This window comes from Hakea prostrata, chromosome 9 (genome assembly GCF_041222555.1).
Source record: "Hakea prostrata isolate BN-2017 chromosome 9, UWA_Hpros_2, whole genome shotgun sequence".
Classification (NCBI taxonomy): Eukaryota; Viridiplantae; Streptophyta; class Magnoliopsida; order Proteales; family Proteaceae; genus Hakea; species Hakea prostrata.
Window position 1 is genome coordinate 18,436,085 of NC_142608.1, and position 13,276 is coordinate 18,449,360.

Consider the following 13,276-nt stretch of genomic DNA (forward strand, 5'->3'; position numbering starts at 1 on the left):
TTGGAAGTACCGGTTCTCTACGCTTTATCTGCGTACTGAGTTTTCTGCAATTTGTTGTCTTTCATTCCGTGAGGAAGAAGATGAAGTTTTGGTTAGTTTTTGGTCCAATTTTTGGACAGTTTTAGTTCAAATCTGGGTTCACTTCTTGGTTCAGTTTTGGGATCACTTTTGGTCCAATTCCTGGTTAGTTTTTATTCTGTTTCCTGATTTCACTTCCCTGTTATGTTTTTTATTCTTAATTCTGGTTTCTAGTTTTGTTCCATAATTCCCAGACTTGCTTTATTTTGTGTTTCCATATTTAATTAGGATTAGTTCCCACTTTGTTTCCTAAATTTAGGCTTCCAACTCTGTTCTCCATTTATAATCCAGTTCCTTTCATGCCCATCGCTTCTTTATTTACATCTAGCGTCTTGAAAAATCTGATTTATTACAGAATTGCCATTGGACTTATATTTATGAGGTCCCTTGGTGTATGCTTTTTGCAGATGATATTGTGTTGATTGATGAGACCCAAGTGGGATTAATACCAAATTAGAATCATGGATTGGAATCAAAGCTTTAAACTTAGGTTTATTTCAATTTTACCTATTATTTTAATCTACCTAGGTTAATCATAAGTAGGGTGATAGATGGTTTCCCAAAGAATTAAATAGGGTTGTTTCCGGTCTTTGTGATCTTCCATTAAAGCTTAAGAAATTTTATGGACTAAGGGCCTATTTGGTTACATGAAACTCGGGCAGATGTATCTAAGATGGATGGGCAACTGGATTAGACGTCATATTGAGAGATTTATATAGCCCATTTGGACCTTGTGTGAATCCATATTGAAGGAACTAGAAGAGCTAGGGGTAGCCTAAGATAACCTGGAGAAGTGGTGAGAAAGGATCTGTAGAGCTTCGCCCTTGTTACCCAGGGCCCCGAGCGGGGGACCGATTGGAGGGCAAGAATCCATGTAGCCGCCCCATTTAGTTGGGAAAAGGCTTATTGTTGTTGTTGTTGTTGTTGTTGTTGTATTAGTAACCCCTAACCCCTTGAAAAATTCAGGTTTATTACAATTTTACCATTATTTTAATCTACCATGGGGAGAGTTTGAAAGTTGTTTCTTGGATTCGCTGAGATTTGTAGATTTATGGGTATGAGGTGAAATCCTGGCCGTTAGGGAGACCTAGAACCGATAGATCTAAATCGTGGTTTGTAGTGTTGTGGGTATGAGGTGAAATCCAGAGACTTCATCCCTACTATAAAAGCATTAAAAATTTGAACCGACTCCATAAATGTTTTTTTAGGATGAATCTACAGATTTCATTCCAAAGATTCACGCTAACCAAACAATTAATTTTATGAACCCATGACCCCATAGATTTGAAATCTCTAGATTTTTGAAATCTTCAGACTCAACTAGTGACCAAACAGGCCCTAAAAGAATGAAGATTATATCTACCATAAAGGTCCCATTGGAAATTTTTGCTTGAAATCTTTTTTATACTGGATATTGGTTGTCATTAGTTGTTCACGTGGAATGCTACACATGAGGGGGAGAATGGTGCCTTATTCTATATCTACTCAATGTGTGCTAAAGAATATTATTTATGAAGATCTTCAAGATGGTATTCTACAACAATACCACTACCTACCTACCATTACTTACCTTTGCCTACCTACTATTACCTACCTAATTGTGGTCCGTAGTAACCTATATTACCTTTTACCTATTTGGTCCGTAGTAACCCACACTACCTTACCTCCTTGGTCCATAGTAACTCATAATTACTTTACATATTTGATCTGCAATAACCTATATTGTCTTTTACTTACCTACTTGGTCCGTAGTAACCCATTCTACCTTACATATTTGGTCTATAGTAACCTAGTCTTTTACCTACCTACTTGGTCCACAGTAATCAATATGCCTTTTACCTACCCACACTTTACCTACTACATGCTTTTACCTATACTTTACCAACTATTTGCCTTCTTAGAGCTACAATTTTGAAGATTTACCTACCCATACTTTACCAACTATTTGCCTTCTTGGAGCTTTAATTTTGAAGATTTAGTGTGGAATCCTATGATGCTGCTTACTTACGGATTTTATTTGTCTTCAATGTTGTCGATCGTTCTCATTATTGGTGGTTGTTCGACATGAAGAGTAAAAGTTTTTTTTTCATGATGTTGATGATCTCCCAATTGAAGTTCTCTCAGTGTTTATCGACATCTGCTATTGTTACACGATTCAAGATTAGTGCTACTTTTCAAGTTTATTCTTATTGTGCAAGCCGAAGTTTTCTTTGAGTACACTCTAGCTTAAAGGGGAGTGTTGAAGAACACGCAGGAACAATGACTTGTTTTATTGTTCATGTGAAATAGTAACATGAACAGTATTATGCTAGTGGTGCTAGTTTTCTATGTTTGGATATGCTACTATACTTTCTATTCTAGTGTAAAAGTCTTGCTACACAAGTATTGAGAGTTTCTAGAAATCATAGTTTCTATTTTTTGTTAGTCACTAATTTCAGAACTTTCCTTTTTCAATAGTTTCTATATTGCACAAATTTTAGGAATTAGAAGACTAGAAAATTCTTTCCATAAGTTTTACTCTTTATTTCCTGTTTTAGAGGGCAAGATGGCTTGATTCTCAAGTTGTAATCTAGACTATTGATATCTATAAATAAGATGCTGCGATTCTAGGAGTTTCAAGCTAGAATCGCAAGCTTACGTGATTCCTATCAATTCTTCTTCTTTCTTCCTCTCTTCTCTTCTTTTTATCTTCTTCTCAGTTCTTCTTGTTATTGCACTGTTTTGGTTGATTAAAGTTTATTTTCTAACAAGTTCAACGAGACAACCTAAGACATTGATTCATTGAATATATGAATGAGACAAATGAGAAGCTAAAACTACACATGTAGGACCTTGACTTAAACCAAAACATGAATGTCCAAGGTCCCTCTGCCATCCACTAAGGCTTTTAAATTGATTCACTTCATTATCTTGATAAACCACCATTGAAGACGGGTGCAGAGGAAACTAAGTGTGTACTGATTCTAACATATGGCACACCAACAGTTATGTTTGTCTCCAATCTTGGTGGACATATTTATTGATGCACATGTCTGAGGGGAATATCTTAGCTTACAGCATATATAACAGAATGAATCAAGGAAAAGGAAGAACTTTGAGAGTGAAGCAAAATTCACAACACCTATATAATTTCAGTTTGGATAATATTGTTTTACACACCTTATGTGCTGAGACAGGTCACTCCCAGGTATTACCAGTTCAGCCACAGAAACATTGTAATCAGGAATAAAAACCTGAAAACAAGGAAAAAGGGGGGGGGGGGGGAGGAGGAAAGTATATACCATCAGATTGTCCATAAGATATGAAACTAATTCACAGCACCTTCACAGCACCACTCATCTCACCAGTTTCAGGAGATCTCCAACATCTTGATCATTATTAATTTTTTCTGCAACAGCATGACACAGTTTGATTATCTTCTTCGCTATTTCATACCCAGGAGCAGCTTTTCCTCCAATAATGCAGACACGTGGTACAACCTTCCACCTATCACTCTTCTGCATGTTCTGCAAGAGTAAGACGGAAGTCAAGGCACAGGAGAAAAAAAAAACATATCACTTTCTAGGGAGCTGCAATCTATGAAGATAATAAAAATGTGGAAAAAGAGAAGACAATCCTGAATGTTTGATTATATATTTATTCAGTTCAACACAGTAAGGTGCTTGATAAATAGAAATTGACACTGCTAACCTTTATACAGTCATACCGATGGATAATGCCAAGTAAATTAAGCAGTTGTCTTTTGTACTCATGTATTCGCTTGATTTGTACGTCAAACATCGCATCAACACTAACCTGGAAACAAAGGTGAAACAATGGCAATCAGACCAATGTGGAACATCCAATATTTTCTACACCAATTTATTTGATAAAAAAAATGACCGGTAAGGCACTAATACTCAAAACCCAGAGAATTTTAATGTGAACCTTTACACCACTCATAATTTCAAGGAACTCAGCAAGTCTCATTTTGTTTATCCGTCTGATCTGAAACATGCATTTTCATTAGATTCAAACTAATCAACAGAAGAAGTGGATATATTCTATGATTCCAGAACTGCATGTGCATTAAAGCAGAAGGATTACCAGTTTCCATTCCTGTTGAAGATCAGCGTTAGATGCATGTTCTCGTAGTCCCATTAAGAGATCTACATTACGAATCCAAGATTCTGTTCCAAGCCATTTTGAGATAAGGCCGCATAAACTAGGATTGCTCACCGCAATCCAGCGACGCTGATCAATAAAATATTTGATAAGTTATAGGCGTTTAGCAAGTAAACCTAATCAAAGCTTACATATGGCCAAAATTAGATAACAAAACACCAACACTAATGTCAAAAGAAATGCTAACCAATCTCAGCACAACACTGAAACCAAGTCCACAGAGGACGATTTTAGATTGCAATCTTCTTATGTATTATCCTAGACCAGGTCCATGCAAAGCACACCCACATTCTAAACAAGCCAATCAAATTGCTACCTATTCTAACAGAGCTGACAGTGTAACTCATAATAATTGCACCATATTTCGGTGCATCAAGGCTACACCAAAGCTTCTCATGATGGACAAATCTATTACCAACTTTCATCGCTTTTCATTATGTGTTGCCTTCGAGGAAAGCATCAGGATCAACCTCCAACTCTCCAACACCAATACAGACACAACCCAAAATTGTAGCTGGATGAGCTCCAAAGGTAAACCAAGCTTTCAAAAATATGCAGTACTAAATCCTTCATCACTCTACACCCCAAAAAAAAAAAAGAAAAAAAATCCTTAACATCATGTAAAGCCACTGGCAGTAGATGACCAATGACATTGCCATTATTTTCGTGTTGGAAAATAATAATTAAAAGGCTTGCAAGTAATACAAGAATACACTTTGTTCATCTGTACTTACATATGAATAAATAAAACCAGCCAATAGGCACTTGACACCAAGGTGTCCTATTTCCACCCTAGACAACAACCTTGGGAGCAAGGCAGGAAAACTGAATCAGTTTTCCCAATTTCTATGATTTAGGTTATTAATAGTACTCAAGCCTAGAGTGAATGACATACTCAGCATTTGGTATGCAACTACAAATGACATTAAAAGGTCAGTTAAGAATTAGCAGCCATCAACTCGTAGCATGCTTTCAAACGAGTACTGGCAGGACCAGATAAATTTTCTATATGGTAAGAGGAATATGAAGTATCTCCAATTATAATTGACTTGCACCCAGTTGAGCAGTCACTGTAGCAGTAGCAACCATCAAAAAGGAAAAAAGACTTTATATGCTAAGAGCAGCATTCAGCTTGAGAAGTGATAACTACCTGCGTAACTCCATTTGTCTTGTATTGAAACTTCTGGGGCCACAACTCATAAAAATCCTGTAAAAATGTTTTGCAGAGGTCAAACAACTCCAATGAAATTTGCATATATAAAAGATAAACCCCATCTCCTACCATGTGAAAAACCAAAAAAATAAAAAAATTAGACATAGCCGTAAGAATCATCAGCTGTTTGGTATACTCAAGAATATGAGTATACTGTATAACAAACAAGAAATTTATCAGATAAATAGCAGGAGTGCCTCTAGACACTAATGGGTGCCAGAAGATGATGTTTCTCAATTCATATGGAAGTCTATGGTCTGGACAAGATGTCAGTTACCAGATAAATAGCAGGAGTGCTTCTAGCCAATAATGGGTTTCAGAAGACAATGTGTCTCAATTCATATGGAAGTCTATGGTCTGGGGCCTCTGGGCAAGATGTTAGTTATTGTAGATGCGTTTAAACTATGAATGTGATTGACAAATAACACTAGAGATAATCTAATCTAGATATTTCGCTGAAGAAACTGGACCAGCTTTATTCCAACTAAGTGGGGGAGAACATATCTGCAAATAAAATACATTGCTGAAGAGACACGTTGAGAAGGGGGAAATTTATGAATTATATCCAAACAAGTAAAGAGTGAAAGTAGGCATACACTTCATGTATGGCAATGAAATAAATCCTAGGAAGAGAATGGTGAACTCAACAAAGGCACAAATTGCATCCAATAGTCTCAAGCAGGGGCAGGAAACATTAACATGGTACATTAAGGAAATAAGACTTGTCCTCTTTGGATATACCTTAACCCCAAAATCAAGAATATAGGCTATTAATTTCTTCTTCTTCTTCTCCTTCCTTATTTTTTAAGGATATATAGTTTCTAAATGGTAGAAAGTATCTTTGGGCAATGTACTTGGGAGTTGTGATAACAATTCTCCCCTCTTTCTGTCCAAAACATGGTGCGGAACCCACATTCTCTAAAATTAATAGTTTTTCTTGCATGGATCGGCATGGTATGTGCCAGCCCCCCCGCAGCTGCCCTGCCAAAAGGCTGCCCAAAAACCACTCTTCCATGCCCTTCCTCAAAATTCACCCCTATGTAACCCCCCCCCCCCCCCCCCCCCCCCCCCCCCCCCCCCCCCCCCCCCCCCCCCCCCCCCTTCCATGTGGCATGATGCCAGGGTCCTAAAACTACCGGCCCTCAAAATTCACCTTGTCCTCAAGGTGGAGGAAAATAAGAAATTTGGTCTTCACATGTTTATTGCACAGTCAAGCTGGTTCAGTGTCATTCAGTGCAGTCCACCTGCAGGCCCAATTCCAAAGACGCAACTGATATCCAAATTTTTATGCCTTTATACCATGATGACTATGGATCTCACTGAAATGAGAAGATGCTGCCTGATTGAATGTGATAACCATCTGGCTGCTTGACTGCTTCGGTTTCACTCAAGAAACTCAGACCATGTAATAGCAAATGTACACCTGAGCATGCCCACCAAGTTATCAAGGCACCATACAGCTGAGACGGGACCTGGGGAGCCACCACAGTCTGCAAATACTTCGCTATTTTACCACTAGAGTCAGCAATAGAAGGCACATCAACCAAGCAGCGAACCTCCCAGCTGCAAATGGGATGAAACAAAATGGGAGAAAGATTTAACTCATGCGCGATCTGCCCATCTACATAAGCTCGAAAAGGGATTTTACCATCAGCCTCACAAGGTCCTAGAGAATCAGGAAGGCCAAAGTTTGCAGCCATTGAGTCATCATTCAATCAATCAACCCTTTGCAAAATCGCTACGAGAAAAAATGTATCAGGGAATCCCCTATGGCTCCTTCTCGCCGATCTACAAGTCCCTTCCCACACAACTCACTTCCAATAAGTACACGGACATGGCACCCAGGAAAGAAAAGAATTTCATAAGATACTTCAGCCCAAGTCCTAGTATCGAGGGGTACCACAATAGCTTTCTGGGAAACAAAATACCTAGAGAAATCGCCCATCGCCGTCACCATGGTGGGAGGTCTCGCGAGATCTTGCCGAGATCTTACGACTCATTTTTTCACCTTGGCAAGATGAGATGGAGGTCGAGATCTACGAGTTGGGATATCTCGCTCCATATCTCGCCATATCTCGCCATATCTCGCCCTGGATCTCGCTAGAACTCTCAATTTTTGCCTTTTTTTTGTGGATTTTGGCTGAATTCTCACTTGCAACTACTCTTTGCACATCTACAACAAGGAAGATCAATCATTCTCTACTTGTCTTATGAATTTATGATTTAATGACTTATATAGAACTTCTAATGGTTGTATAATTATTTTATTCTTGAAAATTGAGATTGGGATACTCATATGGATGGAATTTTGATAACATTTAAGTTAGTTGATGCATTTGATATACTTGCTTTTCATTTATATGCTTTAAAGGTTCTATATTACATGTTGTATAACATTGCATTCCCTAATCCTACTACATTTCGGTTTCACACTATGGGTAGACTTAGAAATCATACATAGGGTTGTTTCTAACAAATCCAAGGCCACCAACGTGTTCAAAAGGCCTTAAATAAGCTAAATACCAAGTTTCAACCCAATTAAGACCCTAAAACCCACCGAGTTGACGCCAACAAATTGTATATCTCGATCGAGATCTCACCAAGATGGTCAAGATCTCTCTTTTTCAAGGTGGCGAGATCTCTCGAGAGAGCAAGATCTTCTACCATGGCCGTCACTAATCCCTCCTCCAGGGTTTTCTTCAACCGTGAGTTGGGTCTCCGTTGCCGTCCTACTTGTGGTGACCACCCTCGCCTCCGCCATCAGTTTCTGGAACCTCCATTTCATGGATCCAGTAACCCTCCCCGTTGCAGTTGGGTTTCCTGCATGAGGGCTCGAGGTAGGAGACGACGGTCCGATCAGTTTTGGGTTTGGATGGACCGTGATCTTTGGGTTGGTTCTTGGTCCATTTGAACTAGGTGGGCCTTGGTGAATAAAAAGGATGGGCTAGGCCCATCGTATTTTAAAATCCCTAACGCCTCTCCTTCCAAATGTTGGAGCACTACCCCAACCTACGGTCATCGTCGATCTGGTTTTCTCACCAGAGCAGCAAAACTACAGGAAGCAATTTCTGCACATCGCCTTCACCAGAAAACATGAATAATTCGATCTCCATCTCAATGACAAAGATTTAGTTACTAATATGAAAGAACAAACTCAATAACAAATAAACCGGGTTACAATGGTGCCAGTCACCCCCACAGCATGCAATGCTGCCCCTCAGCCAAAAGGCTGCCCAAAAACCACTCATAAACAATTCCATACCCTTTCCTCACACCTTTCCCCTATTTATAACCCCCCAACCAATATTGGCCCTCCCTCTCCCCTCCATGTGGCATGTTCCTAGGGCCCTAACAGCAGTGAGTTGTAAACTTGTAATTCTACTCATCATTCCTTCTATTTTCATTCATTGATCAGCTCAAAGCACATTCCTTCAAGAATCTCAACTGAATTTGAAAGGGTAAAATCGGCAAAGGATAATGTTTTGAAGATTAAGCTTCTTCAAGAAGAATCTAGAGCGAAAAACCTTGATCCAACAGATAAGGAAGGAGAAGGGGAAAAAAGAAAAAGAAGGAAAACCAGAATTAGAACCATGAGCTTAGAATATTACCTTGAAAACCCTTGTTTTCAATAGTTCCAGGTGAATCCGTGATACACCATTAACAGTATGAGAACAAACAATTGAGAGGTTTGCCATCCGAATATTCTGTAAATTATCATACGAAGTACAAGTTAGTTAAAATAAGCCCTAACAGAGGACAAAAGACATATCTCCTTAATAATGAGTCTAAAGATAGAGGCTTTTAACATTGACACAGGAAATGGGAAGGGGAAACTCAACAAGGAAGTGGGGAAAATACAGAATGATAAAAAAAAAATGAAGGTGATAATATACCTGCAACCACTTACTGCGAACATGAGAGATGATTACAACAAAACATATAACTAAATGTTCTGATAACAAAGCAGTTTTGATACTGTATGATATTATCAGCACTTTTACAACCCCAAAAAGAGTTTCAGCTACACATATTTCTTGAAAGTTTAGTTCTATATCAGAGAACATCAGAGTATGGTACAATTTAAGATAAAAAGAAGGATGTTTTGTTGAGTACCTTCACAGCACCTTCCTCCTCAACAATAGACATTCGAGAGAGTCTAACGTAATCAAGACCGATCTTCTTTTTCAACTCCTCCATGAAATTAAAGTTTATCTGATATATGATCTGAAAGGACAAAGTTTTAAGAGATTACTAAAACGCAACATGGAAATGAAAGCATTTTACCAAACTAAGTACATCAGGGACAAATCCATTTTAGCCAAAAGCTTCTAACAGGCAAAAACAACAGAATAAAAATCATGACATTTGAACCTTTGTACTACTCTAAAAGTTATAAAAATAAAGAACTAAAAAGGAACAGCTGCAACAACTCATTGAGTCTCGCTCATCTCAGACTGCTAGGGGTTGTGTGCAAATAAAGTCGCAATGCCATTCTAAAATGCAACCTGCAAATGTCGAGGAAGAAGACTGCCCAGTAGGTCCACAGGAATCTTCTCTAGTGCTTCAGGTTGTATGGTATGAGTTGTGAAAGAAAATATTTTGCATGTAATGTCCCAAGCTCTGTCCCAGCTCACATGTTCTTCATCAACAAGCACCCTCATGACCTCAGCAATTGCAAGTGATGGATGAGTATCACTTAGCTGCAGAGCTACCTGAGAAGAGATGACATGGAACAGTATCGATCAAGGGGAAAAAATAGAGTAACAAATTTGTTCTGTGGACCAGAAATGTTTTCCCATCTAACGGTCCAATAACATATCATGGACCATAATACATAATGGGACCCTACCATTAGTTGTCCAACCGTGAAGCAGAAAACAATGGATTAAAGCATAGGAATCTTCTGTCATCACAGTAAAATGAAGCATTAACCCCAAAAAGGTTTACATGACTATTTTATGCTTAATGTACTCATCTTTCAGCTTACATAACCGCTACAAGAACAGGCAACGTTATTAACTTCTTTTAATTTGGGATACAAGGCATTGCACACACTGCAGACACCAATACTAAGCAGCACAGAAGCTAAAAAAGAAATGTAAAAATGGTGGGATAGGATGGGTAACTGCTAGGCATCCTGAGCATCCCAGCCATTTCTTTCAAACATTAGGAATAGGAATAACCTTATCAGGAAGTGTCTCAAAATCACTGTGCAATTCTTTAAATCGCCGTATGATGTCCTGCAATGATGCTGAGACAAAGAAATAGTGTTGTTTCAACCGCAGTTCCTTCCCCTAAAAGACAGCAGCTCAAAATCAGGGTTTAAAAAGAAAAATCTATACCAATAACAGATATCTACAAAGGGAAAAAAATATGTACGACAACCACCCAATACCCACCCAAAAAGGAGAAAAAAGGGGGAACACACACACAAACACACAAAAAGAGAGAGAGAGAGAAGAAATAGTAGAAATAAACTCCTCTACACAGTGCAGAAAACTAATAGAAAGAGAAATGACACAATGCAAGGATTCACTTGGTTTGGCAAGGTGCGTATGTCCACAAAAAAAAAATATGAGATGAGAGAACGTTTCACTAACAATAAAGAAAGCACACACACTCTCTCCTCTTACTTCTTTGTGGTCACAAAGAAATCCCAGTAACCATTATAACCACAACACTACCAATTTATAAGGAAATGGAGAGATGAAATTTCTCAAATAACCTCCATGTAAACCCTAAAAATTTTACCCAGGGCTACTCCCAGTATGGCCAGTAGGCATATCACAATGACAATGGCCAAGCTAAATTCAATAAATTTCATTCCAATTATTTTGATGAATTACATCTTTATCGATACTTAAAGACTTTGTATCTGAAATCAAACCTAATAAAACTCAGCTGATGAAGTAGGGTATAGATATTTGAAACAATGACTATTTGGCCACAGCCTCTTTATATATAATAACGAGAGTACCATTCAGGAAAAGGTACAAGAACAGAAATACCCTCAGCAAAAAAAATTACCTTTGAACCCACATTACAATACTCCCCAGAATTTTGTGAACAGATCACAAACATGCCTGACCTCCCACCATAGAACTAAAACTCTAACCAGTAATTCGTCTAGTAGGAATATCAACTAATTGATCACCATGAGTAAATAAAAGGGACATAGATGACACCTTGATCTAACTTCTCCTGATGAATTGGTGGTCAGTCTCAACATGATTGGTTTGATCATGTTGAACCCAGTAATTCATGGTTTACGGACTCGTGAGATCTCGCTTGAAAAACTGAGATGGTATTACATGCGAGACCTGTAACTGCTGATGAAAAGCAGTCAAAGTGTCTATATTGTGAAGAAGCGCTAAATTCTAGGGTACAATGAGGTTGAAGCAATACTTGGCTAGGGGAGACTAACAAGCAAGCTGCTATTGTTGCAAGTAGACAGTCTTAGCACTTTGAAAATGTAAGGCAATAAAAACCAGCAAGAGAAGCAAGTAGATCTGATTCAGCTGCACCTACATTTGAGCAAGGAGATGAGAGAAGGATAAAGACTAGACATGGGGTTGGTCTAACATATGAGAGTACCATCCCCAGATCCAACACTTTCAACAAGTCCCACCCACCTTCAGGGAACAAGATTACTTGTTGACACTATCGATTATGGTAGAATGGCTTGAATAGATCAGTGTAATCTCCAGCCCTCTATTTATAATAAAGTGGAAAGAACACCATTGCATAAATACCCTTACTTGGGTAACAAGAAATAGAAGATTATATTAACAAAAACTCTAATGAAATTTAACTCCTAGTAGAACTCAACCAACACTACTACTAACCAACGATCCCTCAAATTTTTGGTAGTAAAGAAGATCAAGCAAGGGATGCCATCAGCAAATTCATGTTTTGTGATAACATCCCCGAATGTAGCCCAGAGGACATATTAAATATCATCAGGTTATGCTTGATGCAGCTACTACAAGGAATAGTCCAAGAAGCAAGGATCCACAACATAGGAGTTGATGAATCGTTTCTCGCCCAAGCAGGAGTTGGAGAAGTACCTTGACACACTAAAGCCATGGCAGGAGACATATGGAGTGACCGTTTGGATGATGGGTGGATAGGATCCTACTAGACAGCCCAGTAAAAACTTCACAGTATACTACAATGGTAAGAGAGTTTTCTCAAAGTCATTAGGTGCATCCAAGGAGGTAAAGGATGCAGATTTTCTGTATAAGAAGTTGAGATAGGTGGTGCTGGAGGCAAGGTTCGAAAACATATTTTGTTTCAGTGATTCAACCAAGTAGAGGCATCAAAATTTAAAAATTTCGACCTAAATTTCGGGGAAACCAGGAACAAGATTGTACTAGGTCTCAGTCGATGGTTTTGGTGGGTTTTAAAGCTGATTTTGACCTGGTTTTTGTGGACAGCCTATTTTAAGGCCAATAAGCACATTCAAAGGTTATTTTTAAACTAAAACATAACACAATTTGATGTTCTTGATTTGCACATGCTCAGTTGTTTGCAGACAAAACTAAATGTTGTATCTTCATAGATCTAAATATTGTTGAAGTATACATTGTGTTGTGACTAAACTATCCCAGTCCCGGTTCAAGCCGGTTCTCTCCGGTCCAATGACAAATGCGATTGGGTTCAATTGTTTAAACAAAGTAATCGATGGGTCCGCTCAAGATTCATGAAGAAAGGCTAATCATGGCCATTCAAACATAAGCTACAATCCGACGGTCACAATTGAAAACACTACAGGCGGGAAAAACCTATATAAAAAGGAAACAAAGGACTCTTCAAGGGTAA

General features: G+C 38.5%; 1 protein-coding gene across 1 annotated transcript in view; it reads right to left on the reverse strand.

Annotated features, from left to right (window-relative positions):
- LOC149004914 (uncharacterized) overlaps window positions 1-13,276 on the reverse strand; it is a 64,823-nt gene that overhangs the window by 26,571 nt on the left and 24,976 nt on the right. The window contains exons 9-18 of the mRNA XM_089169134.1: window positions 10,639-10,749; window positions 9,961-10,167; window positions 9,569-9,679; window positions 9,064-9,159; window positions 5,393-5,449; window positions 4,165-4,311; window positions 4,006-4,065; window positions 3,769-3,873; window positions 3,423-3,584; window positions 3,238-3,311 (exon numbers count right to left, since the gene is read on the reverse strand). Of these exons, the coding sequence (XP_089025260.1) occupies window positions 3,238-3,311; window positions 3,423-3,584; window positions 3,769-3,873; window positions 4,006-4,065; window positions 4,165-4,311; window positions 5,393-5,449; window positions 9,064-9,159; window positions 9,569-9,679; window positions 9,961-10,167; window positions 10,639-10,749 (1,130 nt within the window). The remainder of the gene's footprint in view (window positions 1-3,237; window positions 3,312-3,422; window positions 3,585-3,768; window positions 3,874-4,005; window positions 4,066-4,164; window positions 4,312-5,392; window positions 5,450-9,063; window positions 9,160-9,568; window positions 9,680-9,960; window positions 10,168-10,638; window positions 10,750-13,276) is intronic.